We start from the raw sequence: 15914 nt of genomic DNA on the forward strand, positions 1-15914 counted from the left end.
TTGCTTGTTTTTTTGCTGTTGGCTGATTTGTGCTTCACAAAGATCTTGCAGACCAATGTTCTAAACCTTGAGAGGAAATCTTCCGGGTGAGATGTTAACTGTAATCAAATGGTTCTCATCGGTATTTGAATCCCCAAAATAGTTTCGAGACAGGTATATGGATACTATCTTCGAATCTGCCCTGATAATTGAACTTGGAAAGCGAACAATACATAATCGGGAATCAAAACTACTCAAAAAACTCTTAGCATGCCAATGAGGAGATTTTTGGAAGCCACATATGTTGTCAATTTTACACTCAAAACAACACGAGTCTTAAAGTAATTATGATATTTAAAAATGGAATTTGGAAAAGAAACAATGTATTCTGAGGAATGAAAACTACTTTCAAAACACAACAACATGCCAATGTTAAGGTTTATGGAGGAAGCCTCACATGTCATCGTCATTGTCTATAGACAATTGGTCAATATCATGTATGAGAGGTGACCAACATGTCGCAGAGGAGATTTCGGGAACATCTTATTGTTTGTCCCATTATATATTCATATATCTCGCGGGACATGTCCCAAGAATTCCATTTTTCTCTTTCCAACTCAATGAATCCAACCATTTGCTTTTCTTTTTCCTCGTTTTTCTTTTTCTAGCAGCTCCACTGCCCCTGATCCTTCTTTAATTGCTTCAAATGGATATTTTACATTACATTTGGTTATAATGGTAAAAGATATTTTCTAGACATGGTAGATCATTTGTCTAGAGCTACTTGAATGTTTCTTGTACATTTCAAGACTCAAATTTGGAGTTCTTAGCTCATTTCAAATTGATTTTCAATTAGCGTTTGAACAACAAATAGATAACGATTAAGCAATGCACTCAACTGTTGGTGACTGTCGCTACCAACCATTAGAGTTCCAGTGCATACCCTATACATGGAACAAAATCTTAGGTTGACGACCCAGGCTTATGAGAGAGCATCACCATTATTTAGGAAGGAGGCACACACACCTTTACTCATCACAGCTTTTACCCAAATAAGAAATCAAGTCGTATTAAACAAGTAATCTGAGGACTGTTTTCAACAGAGACATTTGCAGGTTTTTATTTGAAAAAAGCAAAGTATGTTTTCAACAACAAAAAATGAAACCAACATATTCTTCTACTTCAATTTTGGGGGTAGAAAGAAATATTAGGCAATTTCTTGGAGGGTTTTGGTCAAATAAAGAAAGGCAACAAATTTTGGAAAACTTATGAGTTTGAGCTTGTGGAGAAGTTTTTGACAGCAAGAGGTTCATACCATTGAGGTCCAAATCCAGCAGCTCTTCTTGCTGGCTCATTGAAAGGTGGCTTGAGTGGCCCCTTGAAGAAATCCTTGACAGTTGCATGAAACTTCTGAATCACTTCATCCTCCATGTCCCTCAAAACTTCATCGTTGTTGGAACACATCAAAAGATTCATAGATCTCGAACATACATACCTAAACCACTTTACTCCAGCACCACAGTGAGTTATCTCTTCTGGATATACTATTTTCTCCAATAAATCAGCAGTCTTATCGTCTCCTCCTTTCCTGAAACGAGATATAGTTGTTGGCAGCACATCAAGCCCTCTAGCCTGATAATATTTTGTAGACGCATTATTGAAATGGCACCAAATTTTCTCTTATATTTTTCTTTTCAATTAGAGATAGCTAAGGATACCTCATGAACACAATGTTCAACTGCTAAACGCGCTAGCAAATCCTTTGAAGTCGCAATAGCTGAATCCCACAGACCATCATGAGCCAGCAATTCTCCATAGAAAGATCCGAGTTCCTCGAGTCGTGCTGCGAGCAGGATGAAGTGTCGACCTTCATCTTGTGCCACTTTCACAAAATCGGTGAAAAAGTCCATTGGCAAGGACTCTTGCCTACCAAAGCGAGCAATTATATCCTATACAGAACACATGCAATTATAATATATGTGAAGCTAATGAGCTAACAAAATAGCATCAAGGACTAGTATGTATTACCTAAGACAATGGGCATTTGCATTTGGAAATATTACATACCCCCGGAGTAATCTATTCAACTAGGTATGTAAATTAAAAATGTGATTTTAATGTTTACAAATGCATCCCCAACTTTGATTGTCAAATGAATATTATTGTGTTGCATGCAAATATTCACCATGATCTTGTGAGGTGGGCATGTCTTGTGTTTTCCTTCAATTCAAAAGATGATGAAACACAAGTACTCATATTAGAGAAGTATGGGACAAAAGTACTTGGCTATTTTAAGAGCATAGTGAAGTCCCCACCCCCATGCAGTGAAACACATATACTTGGCAAATTTGGCCATAAATTTTCAAAATATTTACCAATGATCTTGTGATATTTTTTCAGTATTATGGTAAAATTTGCAATCATATCGAATCAATGTTCTTTGCTGCATATTGTTATCTGCATCATTACAAAAAGAAAAAGAAAGAGACTTCAATGAAAAACAAGGTATGCAATTTATTTGATTTGATAAGATAAAGTAACTTGCAAGTTTAGTAGGATGATATTTTGGGGGGGGGGGGGGGGGGGGGGGGTGTCCTTGTACAGTCCTAGATAGGAGTGATCAAATTTTTTTATTAACCGCCCGAACCGAATTGCACCGCACTGCTTTTCATAATATTTTAAAAAAACCGCGATTAAAAATAGTAATCGTAAACCGCACCGCATACGTGGTTCGGTTATTATTTTTGCCAAAAACCGCACCGTCTAAACCGCTTGCCATAATATTTGGCCTAGAATTATAATAATTTGTAAACACTATATTCAAATTAAGAAATTGTCATTCATTAAATCTCAACTCTCTTCAAAATTATTATTTTTACAAATAAAACTTATCTTCTTCTTAATTATTCTTCATATTAATACTTTATTTGAGTATTTATTTCTTTTGCCACAATATTTAGTTTGAAGTTTGAAAGTAGAAAAATGATAAAGTAGTATAAATGTCATTTTTGTTGTGAGTATGTTGTATTGTTAAATTATTAACTTAGTTTTAAATCTTGATTATTGTTTTATCTATTTTTATCTTTATATGCTTTGAACTATAATTTATATTTGAAGACACTATATAATTAAAATATATGTTCTAATATTTTTCATTAAAAAAACCGTAATCCGACCGCAACCGCTAAAAACCGTAATACTAATTCTTCATGTAAAACCGCGATTAGTTTGTCAAAATACTAACCGACCGCATATGGCAATTCGGTTTGTATTTTTTTAAAAAACCGCACCGTGATCACCCCTAGTCCTAGATGTTTGGGCCCTCTCATAGTTCGGCCCATGATATTTCGGTCTTCCCGAGTTAATCCTAAACGTATCAACAATTTGATTTAGTTGATCATTCCATTAATTTAAGGTTAAAAGTAAAAGTAAAGATTTATGTGCAAGTTCCGAAAACCCAAAATAGAATCCGTAATTTCAGTCCAATTTCGTGCCTTATTTCTGGAAGGGACTTGCAACTCACGCTCATTAATTTTTCTCCACCTCGAGGAATGAAATGGATGTTGCACACAATTAATCTCTAGCACATAACTCCGGCTTCCTCTCACGCACGATAACCACATTTTGTTCTTTTCGCAATCGAAATATCGATTGAACTTTAGAATCAGGTTTTTTTATATATTCGGTTTTTCTAGATAGTGTTGTTTTTTGTTTTGAATTTTGTGTTTTTGTTGATTCATTGTGTTTTTTTACCGTTCCGTTGAGGTTCTTTTAGGATTGAGGTTTCGATTTTGAGAATTAGGGGTTTTTTATAATTTTGATTTTTATGGAAATTTAAGTAATAAATTAACTAAAGCTTTGAGGCAGTTGATGTTGATTAAAACTCTCCTTTATTTCTGTTTCGTGTAGAGAATAAATTTTGATTCCTTAAAATGGTGAGCCTTCTTTATTTGAAGTTTTAGGGAAACTTTGAGCACTAAGGGTATTGTTTCGATTTCAGGTGGTTTTTGGAATTTTTTTGGGCGTGACTGGCACGTGGCTTTTTACCATTATTTTAACCTTTAAACTGACGAATGACATATTTGGTCAAAATTCGAAAGAATTAGGATTAAATCGGGAACATTGAAATATTTGGGACTGAACCAGAAAAAATCCCAAAGATCTTGGACTAAACCGAGACTCACATGTGTTTCTCCACTGGAGTTTGTTTTTGTTTTGATTTGCCGAAATAATTTATATTTGAATACAAAATGGAGAAAATCTTATCTCCTCATTGAGCTTCATAAAATCCGCATAAAATTTGACATTTTGAAGTTTCACTTCCTTGCGATTTGGTGGCACTTTCCCGACGTCATCCTATGGGTACCTTATAGGCTTGACAGAATCGAGCTTATATGTGTTTAGACTATGATTTCTTGATTCGGTTATGCCCAATGGATGGGAATACGACCCGACCCGACCTGACCCGACCCGACCCGACATGCATTGTATACATATAATTTATCGTGGATACGTGTTGTCTTTATTATGATTGTTTCTTACTTGGCATTTGCTCATCTCCAACGGAAACTGTTGTCTTTGTGTGTGGACAATAGCAGACATGACAAGTGGCCAGGAAGCGGGAGAAGTTACTTCTGGAAGGAACAACTTGAGATTATTTTGGTAGAGTCTATCCCAATATATATTTTATATGGGGCATGTCCAATAAATATGACATGTTCGTGTATATTTATTCTGGTTTAGTTATGTGTGGGATGTTTATTATTTGATGGTTTTAAACAAGACATTATATTATACTATTTAGTATTGAAATGACAACCAATAAATGATTTTAGTTTCACGTTAAATAAAATTTTTACATTGGTTTCCGTCATGATAAATTAACCTAATCATATTGCATGTTAATATCGAGTAGGAGTTAAGGACCCCAAACCATTTTCCATGATGTCACCGTGCTGGTATCAAGACACCATCTCAAGGTCCCCACAGAAGGCCTTTCCGAGAACACCGTAAACGACCAGGCCATAACTAAAGACAAATGTTGGGTGGCAAACTAGCGAATTGGCAGCATCATAAAAAGATTGATGCGCATGACTACCAAGTCCAATCCACCCTAGATCATCCAGGAATATAGGCATGGCTACTTCACAAAGGAAAAAATTGAGCAGATTGAACAACACACAGCCATCTCATTCTTCAGGCTCTCAATCTCTCCGCAAGAACTACTGCCAGGTCTTATTACATGACCCAATCTGGTATCTTTCTTCAGTCCTCATTTCTCTTTCTATTGGCTCTTGGATTGTTGATTTCAGGGCCTCCAACCATATGACAGGAAATTCTAGTTTATACTACACTTACACTCCTTGTTCAAATCACACTATTGTTAAAATTGCTATTGGTTTTACGACTCCAACTTCCGGTACTGGTAGTATTGGTCTATCTCAAGATAATATCCTAAAATATGTCTTCCATATTCCCTTCCCTGAAGTGCAACCTAATTTATGTGAGTAAGTTCCAAGGTTCTAAAATTCGCTAGGCGCCAGTCGGGCGCTGGGGGACTAGGAGCCGTTAATCGGATTCTACGGATTCAAAACATAATAAATCACATACTAAAACTTCAACACAATAACATCAAATTTAAAATAACTTCAAAATATTCCCAACATAGTCTAATGTGTCATCTCAATAAAATAAGAAAGAATTAAGACTTCTTCCAAAATTCACAATGAAAAAGTCTAATGTGTCGTCACAAATTTACTTAACTTTTCTTCTCCGAAAATTTCAACAACCTGTTCTTCATCAGACACACAATCAATATCATTATTGTGATCATCATCTTCTTCTTCAGATTCAAAATCATCCTCATGAAGTTCTCTAACTCTAGAGCTTCTTCGGGGTTGTAGATTTTCATCTGCCCCAGCTGTTTCATCAGCTAATTGCCAAGTGAGCTCCGAACCTGGTTCAACTTCGTTTTCTTCCCCACCATCCACAATCCAACCTTGTGCATTTGAAGCATCTTTTTCAAGAAGGACGTCGACATTCCTTTCTTTCTCTCTTTTTTGCTTGTTAAACAATCTAACATTAAATTGGACAATACTAGATTGTTCAACCTATCTCTTTTCTTTGTATGAATCTAAAAAAATCGAGAAAGTAATTAGTATAGTTATGAATATTAACATACACTTTAAAAATCATTAATAAATTATTTTAATTAAAGTTTAAACTTACTCCTTCAAATGCACTCCAATTTCTTTCACATCCAGATGAACTTGTCGTTAATGAAAGAATCCTCAATGCCACTCTTAGCAAATTGGGTGTGTGAGCACCGTAGGTACTCCACCATGTACATGGATCAAAGGTATTGTCATTTTTTTCACATGCTTTTGCAGCCAATGCTTTCCCAAATATCCCAGTCTTATATCTATATTTTGAAAATTCCTTGTTAATAATTGTATCTTGCAATTCAAACTCATCGGCATGCAAAAATTCCATGCATTCAAAAATCTCTGTCGCGACCTCTCCATAAAGAGCAATAGAACTATCTTTGTAGTAGAAGTAGGGATTCAACAAAAAGGCATTGGTATGCAATGATGTATCAAGTCTATACTTCATTTTTTACTCAAAAATCACTATGATAGATTGATAATTTGATTCGACATAGTTCAGGGCCACCTTGAAATCTTCTTTAGCTCGAATAAGCTCCCCATATAGAAACCCCATGGATGGCTTTCTATCTCCGTCAACCAATCGGAGAACTCTTACCAAAGAAGCAAATATTTTCAAACAAAGTGTCAAATCATTCCAAAAACTCATGCTCATCATAGTAGAGTAAGCCAATTTCCTTTTGTTTGTCTTTGACCATTTACAGTTCTCCAACGTATCACTTGTAAACATGCCCTTAAACTAGATTATTTCTCAATCAAACTTTGCAATGTGAGGATGTTTGATGCAAACCTGGTAAGTCCTTGCCGAACTATGTCTTTTTTCTTCGTAAAACTTCTCATCAATGACAAAGTTTTATGGTGAGCATAAATGAAAATTGTAAAAAACTTGGCTTGGTCGATAATCTTTTCAAATCTTGGAAGCTTGCCAATACTTTCAAACATGAGATTAACAGTATGAGTTGCACATGAAGTCCAAAAAATCACAGGCAGCTTTTCTTTCATCAATTTAGCCGCGACCATATTGTTGGTGGCATTGTCTGTTACAATCTGAACAACATTCTGAGCTCCTACTTGTTCAACACACTTGTCAACATACTCAAAAATAAGTCCAAATTTATGTGCCTCGTCTGAATACTCTTTAGACTCTAAAAAATACATTACCGTCCTTGCAATTAACACACAAATTTAATATACTTCTTCTTTTTCTATCACTCCATGCATTTGTCATAATCGAGCACCCATTTTTTGCCCATTATTCTTCGTGCTTCTTCAATAGTTGCTTTGTTCTTTCAACTTCTGCTTTTTATGTTTCCTATCAAAAAAAAAAAAAATTCTGCTTTCAAAAGTGGCTCTCTATGTTGATATTGAGTTGGAGGAAACCTTGGCCCAAATTGACCTACTGCCTCCATTAGTTGCTTGAAGCTATCATTATCAAGAGCATTGAATGGGATTCCATTTTCATAAGCCCATCTCCCAACATATTGTTGAACTTGTTGAGTTCTCTCTTCGAAAAGAGTCTCATTTATATTTTTTGGCCAAACACTTTACTCTCATTTGAACTTACATCTTCTGGAGCAATCATCGATGCATATCTATCCATGGGGCCAAGTAGATGAGGTTTTTAAATTCCATTATCCCTTCAATTTCAGCATCTTCTTCTTCGTCTAGAGAAATATTCAACTCAGCTCACAACTTTCTTCTTCCAGTATTTTGTTCTTCTTTTTGTTCCTCCCTTCTAAAATAGCATGTTTTCACTTATTACGATCTTCTTCAGATGCATTTCGACAATCAAATACATTTCCAGTTATATTTCCTATGTGCTCCTTGATTCTATACACACTCCACCGGACATCATTTTCCCACCCAACTTGCATTTAACTTTGTCGAGGTTCTTAGGATCAATCAGCATACCAAACTCCCATCCGATGCCATTTGACTTTCTCTTAAGAATCCCAAATTCAAGATGAGTGACGGATGCAGTCGACGATGGATTGCTTGCCGTTGTTACCCTCCAAACCTTGCTGAATACGAAACACTTAAACCTACAAGTGTCTATATCAACAGATTAATAAGAAAGTGTAAAGTAATTACTGATATAATATCAAGGTTGAAAAGTCATGTAAAGTTGGTCTCCTGTGCTTATTTATAGGCTCCATTATTGTGAAATACCTAGCCTATGTGCGCATGTACTTTGGACCTCAATTAGAAGCATATATTATCCATCTTTGGCTCATGCAGGAGAGGGAGTGTCAAGTGTTAAACTATCATGGGGATACCTTTCCCGAGCTCGTGTTTTTGGAAGAAATGAATAGTTGAATATATTTAACTAATAGATCATGTGATGCAATGCTGTAAGTTTACTCCTCTTATAGAATTATGGATTCAGCTTTTAGCTCACGTTGAGCTGTCCCTGATAAGTGAGAACATGCTATAAACCTTTGAACTACAGACAAAATTGTTCTATGAACATAATACTACCGACACTATGTCATTATAGACGAATTTAGCCACTTCCATTCGCTTCTATACTGGTTAAACCCACCCCTAGAACACACCAATAACTAACAAATCACGTGTCTGGTTGTGATGCGGCCGCCTATGACTTAATTTACCCTACTGGTTAAAGAAGCAATTCATTTGCCTGTTATAGAACAAACACCTTAATGCAGTGTTGGAACAATAATCAGGGAGAAAAAATATATGCAAGAAACTGAGAAGAAAGAATAACTTCAGCCTCTGGAACGAGATGGAGTCCTGGAACGAGATGGAGTTTCTCTGTTTCTGGAACGAGGAGTAGTCCTGGCCGAGAAGGAGCCTCTAGAAAATAACGAGTAAGAAAACAAGAAACGCTACAGCCAGAAAGAAAAGCAGCAGACCTGGTGGGCCCAAATTTTATTTTTTTAAATAGACTTCTTAGCGGATCATTAAATTTTAGAAGCCCGAATTTTTTTAAAAAAAATCAGGCCCACCTAGGCGCCCAGCCTCTGCCTAGGTGCACCCAGGCCCGCCTAGCGCCTGGGTTAGCCGCCTAGCACCTTATAGGTGCGGCTGGCCTCCGCCGCCTAGGCCGCAATTTAGAACATTGGTAAGTTCACACACTATAATCATTAGGTTACTAACTGTGATCAACGAGAATACATGCTTAAACCAGATTCAACATTCAAAGAAGCACATATACTAACGTTATACTCACGGTCGTTTCAAGCACAAGAATAAGGAACTTGGTTTATAATTAATTTGTTTATTTTGTGTTGTAAATAAAATTAGAATAAACTATGTGATATATGCATTGATTAAGTTCAACATGTTATACGGGAGTCGGCCGTTATTTTAGGAGTTGGTCATGCAAGACTATTTGTATACTTAAGATGCTTATGGAAAATAAACAAAAGGCTATCAGCATATTTATCAAAATTCAGGTGAAGAGATATGAGGTTCTCTCATTTATTGCGCCTCATTTCAATATTTTACAATAGGCTGTCTCGGAAGAAACTCGAACAAGAAGAAAGAAACAAATACTGGAAAATAATGCAAATAGACCCATTACATAATCCATAGCACAAGCACGTGGCACTATCTTTTTTCCTTTATTGTCAATTTCAGGATCATGAAAGACGATTGGCAGTGCTAGGATTCACAATGGACATTACTCCTTGAGACTCCTCCGTCAGAAGGACTCCAAACTCAAGTGTCTATTGTTGCTTGTACTTCTGTTTCTAGTACGTGGAAATAATGTTATCGAATCGTAAACTTGGCCATCCCAGTTTTTCAAAGTAATGAATTTCATGTTGGAGAGATTGGACTCATCAATATGTACAGCCAAGCTTGAAGGGGAGTACAGATTGAGATAAAACTCCTATATGATTTAGTCAAATCATCAATATCAATTTATTTGATTTGATAGGATGCTGTAATTTCGCAAGTTTGTTTTGAAAATATTTTTGGTTCCTTGCTATAAAAATATGTATCATTTAACAAATATACAACTAATTTCCCTCTCATATTTTTGCAAGTACAAATATAAAATAAAATAAATTGAAAAATATTAAGCAATACAATGATATACCAATTGTCTATCATAATGATCGACCACATAAATATCAATGAAAGAAACTTATTTTCTATCCTCGGTCACCTAAAATTTTGAGCCCTTACATAGTTTGTTGCAGACTTTAAAGTGGGTAAAGTTAAAACTTTGATAATACTTAATTGTTTGTTATAAAAAAATTGAAATTTTTTATTTCATACCCAACCATAAATTTCAACTGATTATACGAGAACTTATTTTCCAAACAAAGATGGTAAAATTAACTAACTTGCAATTTAATTCGAGATGAGGACTCGAGGTCCCGTCCCATACTTGGTGTTGTAAATTTTTTATTTATACACAACATATTTGATGCATAAACCACAATTTAAAATACATAATGAAGTATTATAACTGCCATGAGATGCAAGACATTAAGACCCTGATCGGTACAAAAGAATGGAATAAAGTGGGGTGAAATGAGCTTTCGAATGAAAGAAGGAACCTGAATGGAATGGTATAAATATTTTATTTACAAATGATTGGTATCATAAGGAACGACAAAAGAATGGAATACAAAGATTGATTGGTAATTTGAAATAAAGAATGGAATACAAAGATTGATTGGTAATTTGAAATAAAGAATGACAGAATAAAATTATTTTTATCACCCCTTCTAACATTAAAATAATGATCATTCAAGAAGTTATTAACAAATAATTATTATAATTAAATGATTATTATTTTATATTTTATTTATTATTATCATCATCATCATCGTAATTATGCTTATTGTTAAATGATTATAATGATAATGATAATAATAACAATAACAATAATAATTATTATCATGGTTTTATGAAGATTTTGTTGTTATTGATATTTTTTATTATTGTTAAGATGACTATTAAATATATTGTGGTCATTACAATTATTCTTTTGATTATTATTTTTATTATTAAAATTAATATTTATTATCGATTATTAGTTTTATATTGATACAAATACTTATTTATCAGTACAATGTTTGCTATTATTATTATCATTATTACTATTATCGTGAAAAAGAAGATGATACCCTAATGTTTAGGTTGAGAATTACTTTGTGAAAGGTAACAGATAAAAGAAACAAATGGTTAATCCCACACGTTGAAAAATGGAATTCTAATTCCCATGAACATGGGAAAAGGCATTCCAAATAGAAATGATCAGTGTCATCATTCCTATTCCCGCGGTGTACCAAGCATGAGGAATGGAGTAAGGTTGGGAATGCCAATTTTATTCCCAACCTGTTCCTGTGTACGAACAACAGTCTTAGCGTGAAACCGCATGAAACCATCAAAACTGTATTAAATGTCATAGGCGATGATATATGGAACATTAAATCAATGGCTAACTAATTTTACATTTCGATTATATGTCACAAGGGACACCACGTAGATAAACGGAAGTATTTGCTACCAGCACTAACAGAATAATCTAATTCCAAATTATTATTTGATTAGTTTATGACTAGATGTCTTTTACAGTATTAAATCCATAATTGTGCGAGTAAAATATTCTCGGCCATACAATATGTGCCACATATTAATTATTATGCCACATAAACCTTGCGACATAATAGTTAGCTATTACTCCCACAAAACACCTTGAGTGGATAACTTGGCACCGATGCTAGCGGCTGCAGAAAAGACCACACATGACCGAATTGTGCATAGAACAAAGATTTATGAAAAATCATCAATTCTGGTAGCACATCCGAAAATCTTATAAAGTAATAATTGAGCATATTGATGGTTTCAGATACCCTTTTCTGAGTATACAGATCATTTTGATTTTGCTTCATACGTTACATGGAACTTTCGAGGTCAAAATAATCCCACAACTGAGGCTCTGAGACGCAAACTCTAGCCTTGCTTAGTAGATTTGGACACCTCGAGACAATTCTATATTTCAGTTTACTCGACACCCTTTCCCTATCGTAGAACCTATGCATATATAAATATACTCTTGACTATGTGGTGGTTACATCGAATGCATATTTGTTACTCTACATTTATTTCAAGTAACCTGGAACAGAAACCTCCGTGCATGTTAATCAAAGTACTCAATCCAAACACCTCTTATATACAACTACAGTAAAATTACAGGAAATAAAATGAAAACAAACGAAAGACGGAGAGTGAACGCTGAAGAAAAGCATACGTACGTACCCAAGACAAGTCCATAGCCCAGCTTTCAGTATGCACAAGACTATGCACAATCGCCTGTCTACTTCGCAAACTCCCAGCTTTTCCCAGCTTCGGCATCTCGCTGGGTGAAACCAATTTAACCTACATACGTCATAATCTCAGAAGCATTTCATCGAGCATTTGGGCGGGATGTGGTTTGATGTCTTACAATGGCGAGTCGTGCGGGTCTATCAGGTACGGGAAGATCCAGGAATTCATCGTATGGGCGGGTAATAATTCCTTGAAGCCATTTGTTGGCAACTTCATCACCGAGTCTTGCTTTCTCAAATGGGTCCGCTGTGTTCAACACTCTCAACGCCGCCTCCACCAGAGTCTCTTCCGTATCACTGGTGCTGCACATCATCAGAATCGGGTTGCAGATTGAAGATTTGGGCTGGACACACGCATTCTTAAATTGAAGATGAAGAATTGGGTCCGATTAGATATTTAATTTAGGGTAAACTTGTATTCACTACACATCTTTATTCTCAACTTTTTCCCAACTTCTCAATCCTTTATTTTTTTGTTTTAACTCTCCAATTTTCTAAAATTTTCAAAAACATCTTTTTTTCATTTGATTTTTGAATGTGACATTGGGGTTTTTTCTAAAAAATAATATAATTTTAAAAAATATATATTAAAATATTGCAAATATGTGGATATTATAAAAATATAACAATCCGGAGTATACAACTCCATATTCAAACTTTTTTTAAAAAAAATACATTAAAGAGTCACGGATTCCAAGAATCCGCGACAGACTGTCGCGGATTCTTGGAATCCGTGACTCCACATCCTAGTTTAAATTGCACCGATCACTTACCATTCGAACACTGAGTCTTCGGATTTTTTCAAGCACAAGTCTTCCGCATTTCTAATGCTTCATTAGTTTTTATTTTTTCGTTTCGTTTTTTCGGTCAGAGTTTCTGTTAGTTAAATTTCTTTTCGATCGGACGTTGTGTTCATAAGTTTTTTGTCATCGAAAATTGTCAGGTATTAAATTATTTTATTTTTATTGAATTAATATTGTTTTATAATATGTTTTTTATAAGAATGCTTAACATTGACAAGTTATTATATTTTTCATTGATTTGATCATTTATTTCATACAAGAGAATCTTAATAGGTAACGTTATTGATTTTTTTTAATTTAATTTATTATTGTTCGTTGATTTATTGAACTAAATTTGATTAAATGAATTTTATTATTGACACAATTAATATTATGAAAATTAGCTTAATGTAATAATAACAACATATTTTCTACTAAAAAATCATTTTATTTAATCTTTGTTTTGTAAAATATATTTTCATATTGCATATTACTCGAATATAAATTTCTCTAACATTTATTATATGAGCATCTTTGTTTCTCTAATAAGTACTAGGAACCACGACAAATTTTTGGAATAACTAATAGAGACAAGATTACATTACTAATACTAATGACAGTAATTTACCATGTAATTGTTTGAGAATTAAACAAATTATATATTTTCATGTTCCTCTTCAAAATATGAAAATAAGGCTTTATCTCATTCATCCTTAACATAAGTTTTTATTAAAAAATTTCATTAGTAATACTAATGACAATAATTTAAATATTTTTATTTATAGTTATTAAATTTAAATAATAATAGTATTAATTGTGTACTAATTTTTGCATCCACGCTTAAACAAATTTAGAATTCAACGGAAAATATTAATGTATTATGATATTAAAGATTTAACTAATCATTTTTATTTAGATTAATAATGGTCTTAATTCATAGAAGTTTTAAGTAATAACAATAGTAATAATAATTATTATAATTATTTTAATTATTATAAGTAAAGACAATATAATTATTTATAGTAATTAATTTATTTATATAAATAATGGTCTTAATTCATAGAAGTTTTAAGTAATAACAATAGTAATAATAATTATTATAATTATTTTAATTATTATAAGTAAAGACAATATAATTATTTATAGTAATTAATTTATTTATATATTATAAATTATTATTTATTTATTTTTTTTAAAATCTTATTACCTTTATCACATTTACGAATTAATCATCAGCATATACGTTTTATTATTTACAGCCGAAAATTACAAATAAATTTCTTTTAATATAAAATATGTAATTACATTTTGTTGATAAAATTATAATATTTGTTATATAATGGTTTTTTGTTGGCAAGATGGTAAATTACGGATAATGTGTTGTATTTGCGAGGTAAACACATATCAAATAATATCAATGCTGAAAACATAGATGCACTAATTCCTCCAAGCCGGTCTGACAAATGTCTTTGGAGATTTCATAATGCTAGGATTCACCTCCGTGTCTGCCTATATCTAGTACGCATGGGTTTCTATGGTGTCATTCAATGTGGCCCTATTAAAAATTATGATAATAATTTGCTTACAGCCATCGTTGAGAGATGACGTCGGGAGACACAGACATTTCAGCTTACAGTTGGCGAGGCAACAATCACCCTACAGGACGTTGCCCTTATTTGGGGGTTGAATATTGATGGCATGCCCTTCACTGGTGTAGATACCGTGTACGACAAACATACATTACAACAGCGTTGCGCAACTTGGTTGGGTTTTACGCCTACACCTTCTCAGATTAAAAGTGCACACTTTTATCTGACCGTTTTGTGAGAACATTGTCTAAATAATATGATTAATTATCAAAGCACTGAAGATGATGTGACACAATATTCTCGTTGTGTTGCATTAATGATCATTGGTGGCTGTATGTTTCCGGACTCGGAAGGTGCTGCTGTGAAACTTATGTATTTGCAGTTTCTTGAGGACATGGAAATGGTGGCTGGGGTTTTACTGTGTTGGCATATCTTTATAGAGAGTTGTGCGACACATCAATGGGATTAAAGGTCGATTTGTGTGGGTCTGTTCAGATATTGCAGGTATTTTTACACTTTTACGGTCATTATATTTGTTGTACTTAATTTTTGTTATCATTTGACTATTTTTGTTTTATGTTATTGCAGATTTAGGTATGATCTAGAATTACTCTTCTTTGCCCTGATAGAACGCAACAAGTATCTATGTCAGAAGAACAGGCTGCAGATGTACTTCAGGGTCTACCATTCTCACCATACGGCGCACGGTACTATTCAGAATTAATTAACTTGTATTATTATTATTTTGTTATGTACTTTTAATGATTGTATTGTGTACTTTTATAAATTACAGGTGGAGACATAGATTTTCTTGGATACACACGGCCCATCATTCGGTCGATATAATGAGAGATATGCTTGACAAGATGGTAGAAGGGCAGGTAGATACATAAATTAGTTATTTAAAATTTGGAATTTTTAAAAAATTCAGTCCGATTGTTATATTATCATCTCCATAATCTTTTTTTTTTGTTTTTATTCTTTTTTGCTTCAGTTTTTATGGGCAGTTTATGATATGGAGTCCCCCGAGATTGGTAGAATTCTTAATGCAAATAGAATTCATCTATGTCGGTCGGCATATGCATCGATCAA

General features: G+C 33.8%; 1 protein-coding gene and 1 pseudogene across 1 annotated transcript; both read right to left on the minus strand.

Annotated features, from left to right (window-relative positions):
• Positions 1–1034: 1034 nt before the first annotated feature.
• On the minus strand, positions 1035–12863 carry LOC140817399 (uncharacterized). The gene is made up of 4 exons (XM_073177061.1): positions 12571–12863; positions 12384–12503; positions 1698–1928; positions 1035–1611 (listed from the first exon to the last, which is right to left on the minus strand). The coding sequence occupies exons 1-4, from the start codon at positions 12763–12765 to the stop codon at positions 1246–1248; spliced, it is 912 nt and encodes a 303-aa protein (XP_073033162.1). The 5' UTR covers positions 12766–12863; the 3' UTR covers positions 1035–1245.
• On the minus strand, positions 5229–8017 carry LOC140817228 (uncharacterized; annotated as a pseudogene).
• Positions 12864–15914: the final 3051 nt, after the last annotated feature.

This window comes from Primulina eburnea, chromosome 16 (assembly GCF_022965805.1).
Source record: "Primulina eburnea isolate SZY01 chromosome 16, ASM2296580v1, whole genome shotgun sequence".
NCBI lineage: Eukaryota > Viridiplantae > Streptophyta > Magnoliopsida > Lamiales > Gesneriaceae > Primulina > Primulina eburnea.

Excerpts from the sequence above, each read along its gene's own strand:
- LOC140817399 (XM_073177061.1), bottom strand. The coding sequence starts at position 12,765 with ATGATGTGCAGCACCAGTGATACGGAAGAGACTCTGGTGGAGGCGGCG. Across the intron at positions 12,504-12,570 it reads GACCCGCACGACTCGCCATT|GTTAAATTGGTTTCACCCAG; the intron begins GTAAGACATCAA and ends TGACGTATGTAG. Across the intron at positions 1,929-12,383 it reads GGGCTATGGACTTGTCTTGG|GATATAATTGCTCGCTTTGG; the intron begins GTACGTACGTAT and ends TGTTCTGTATAG.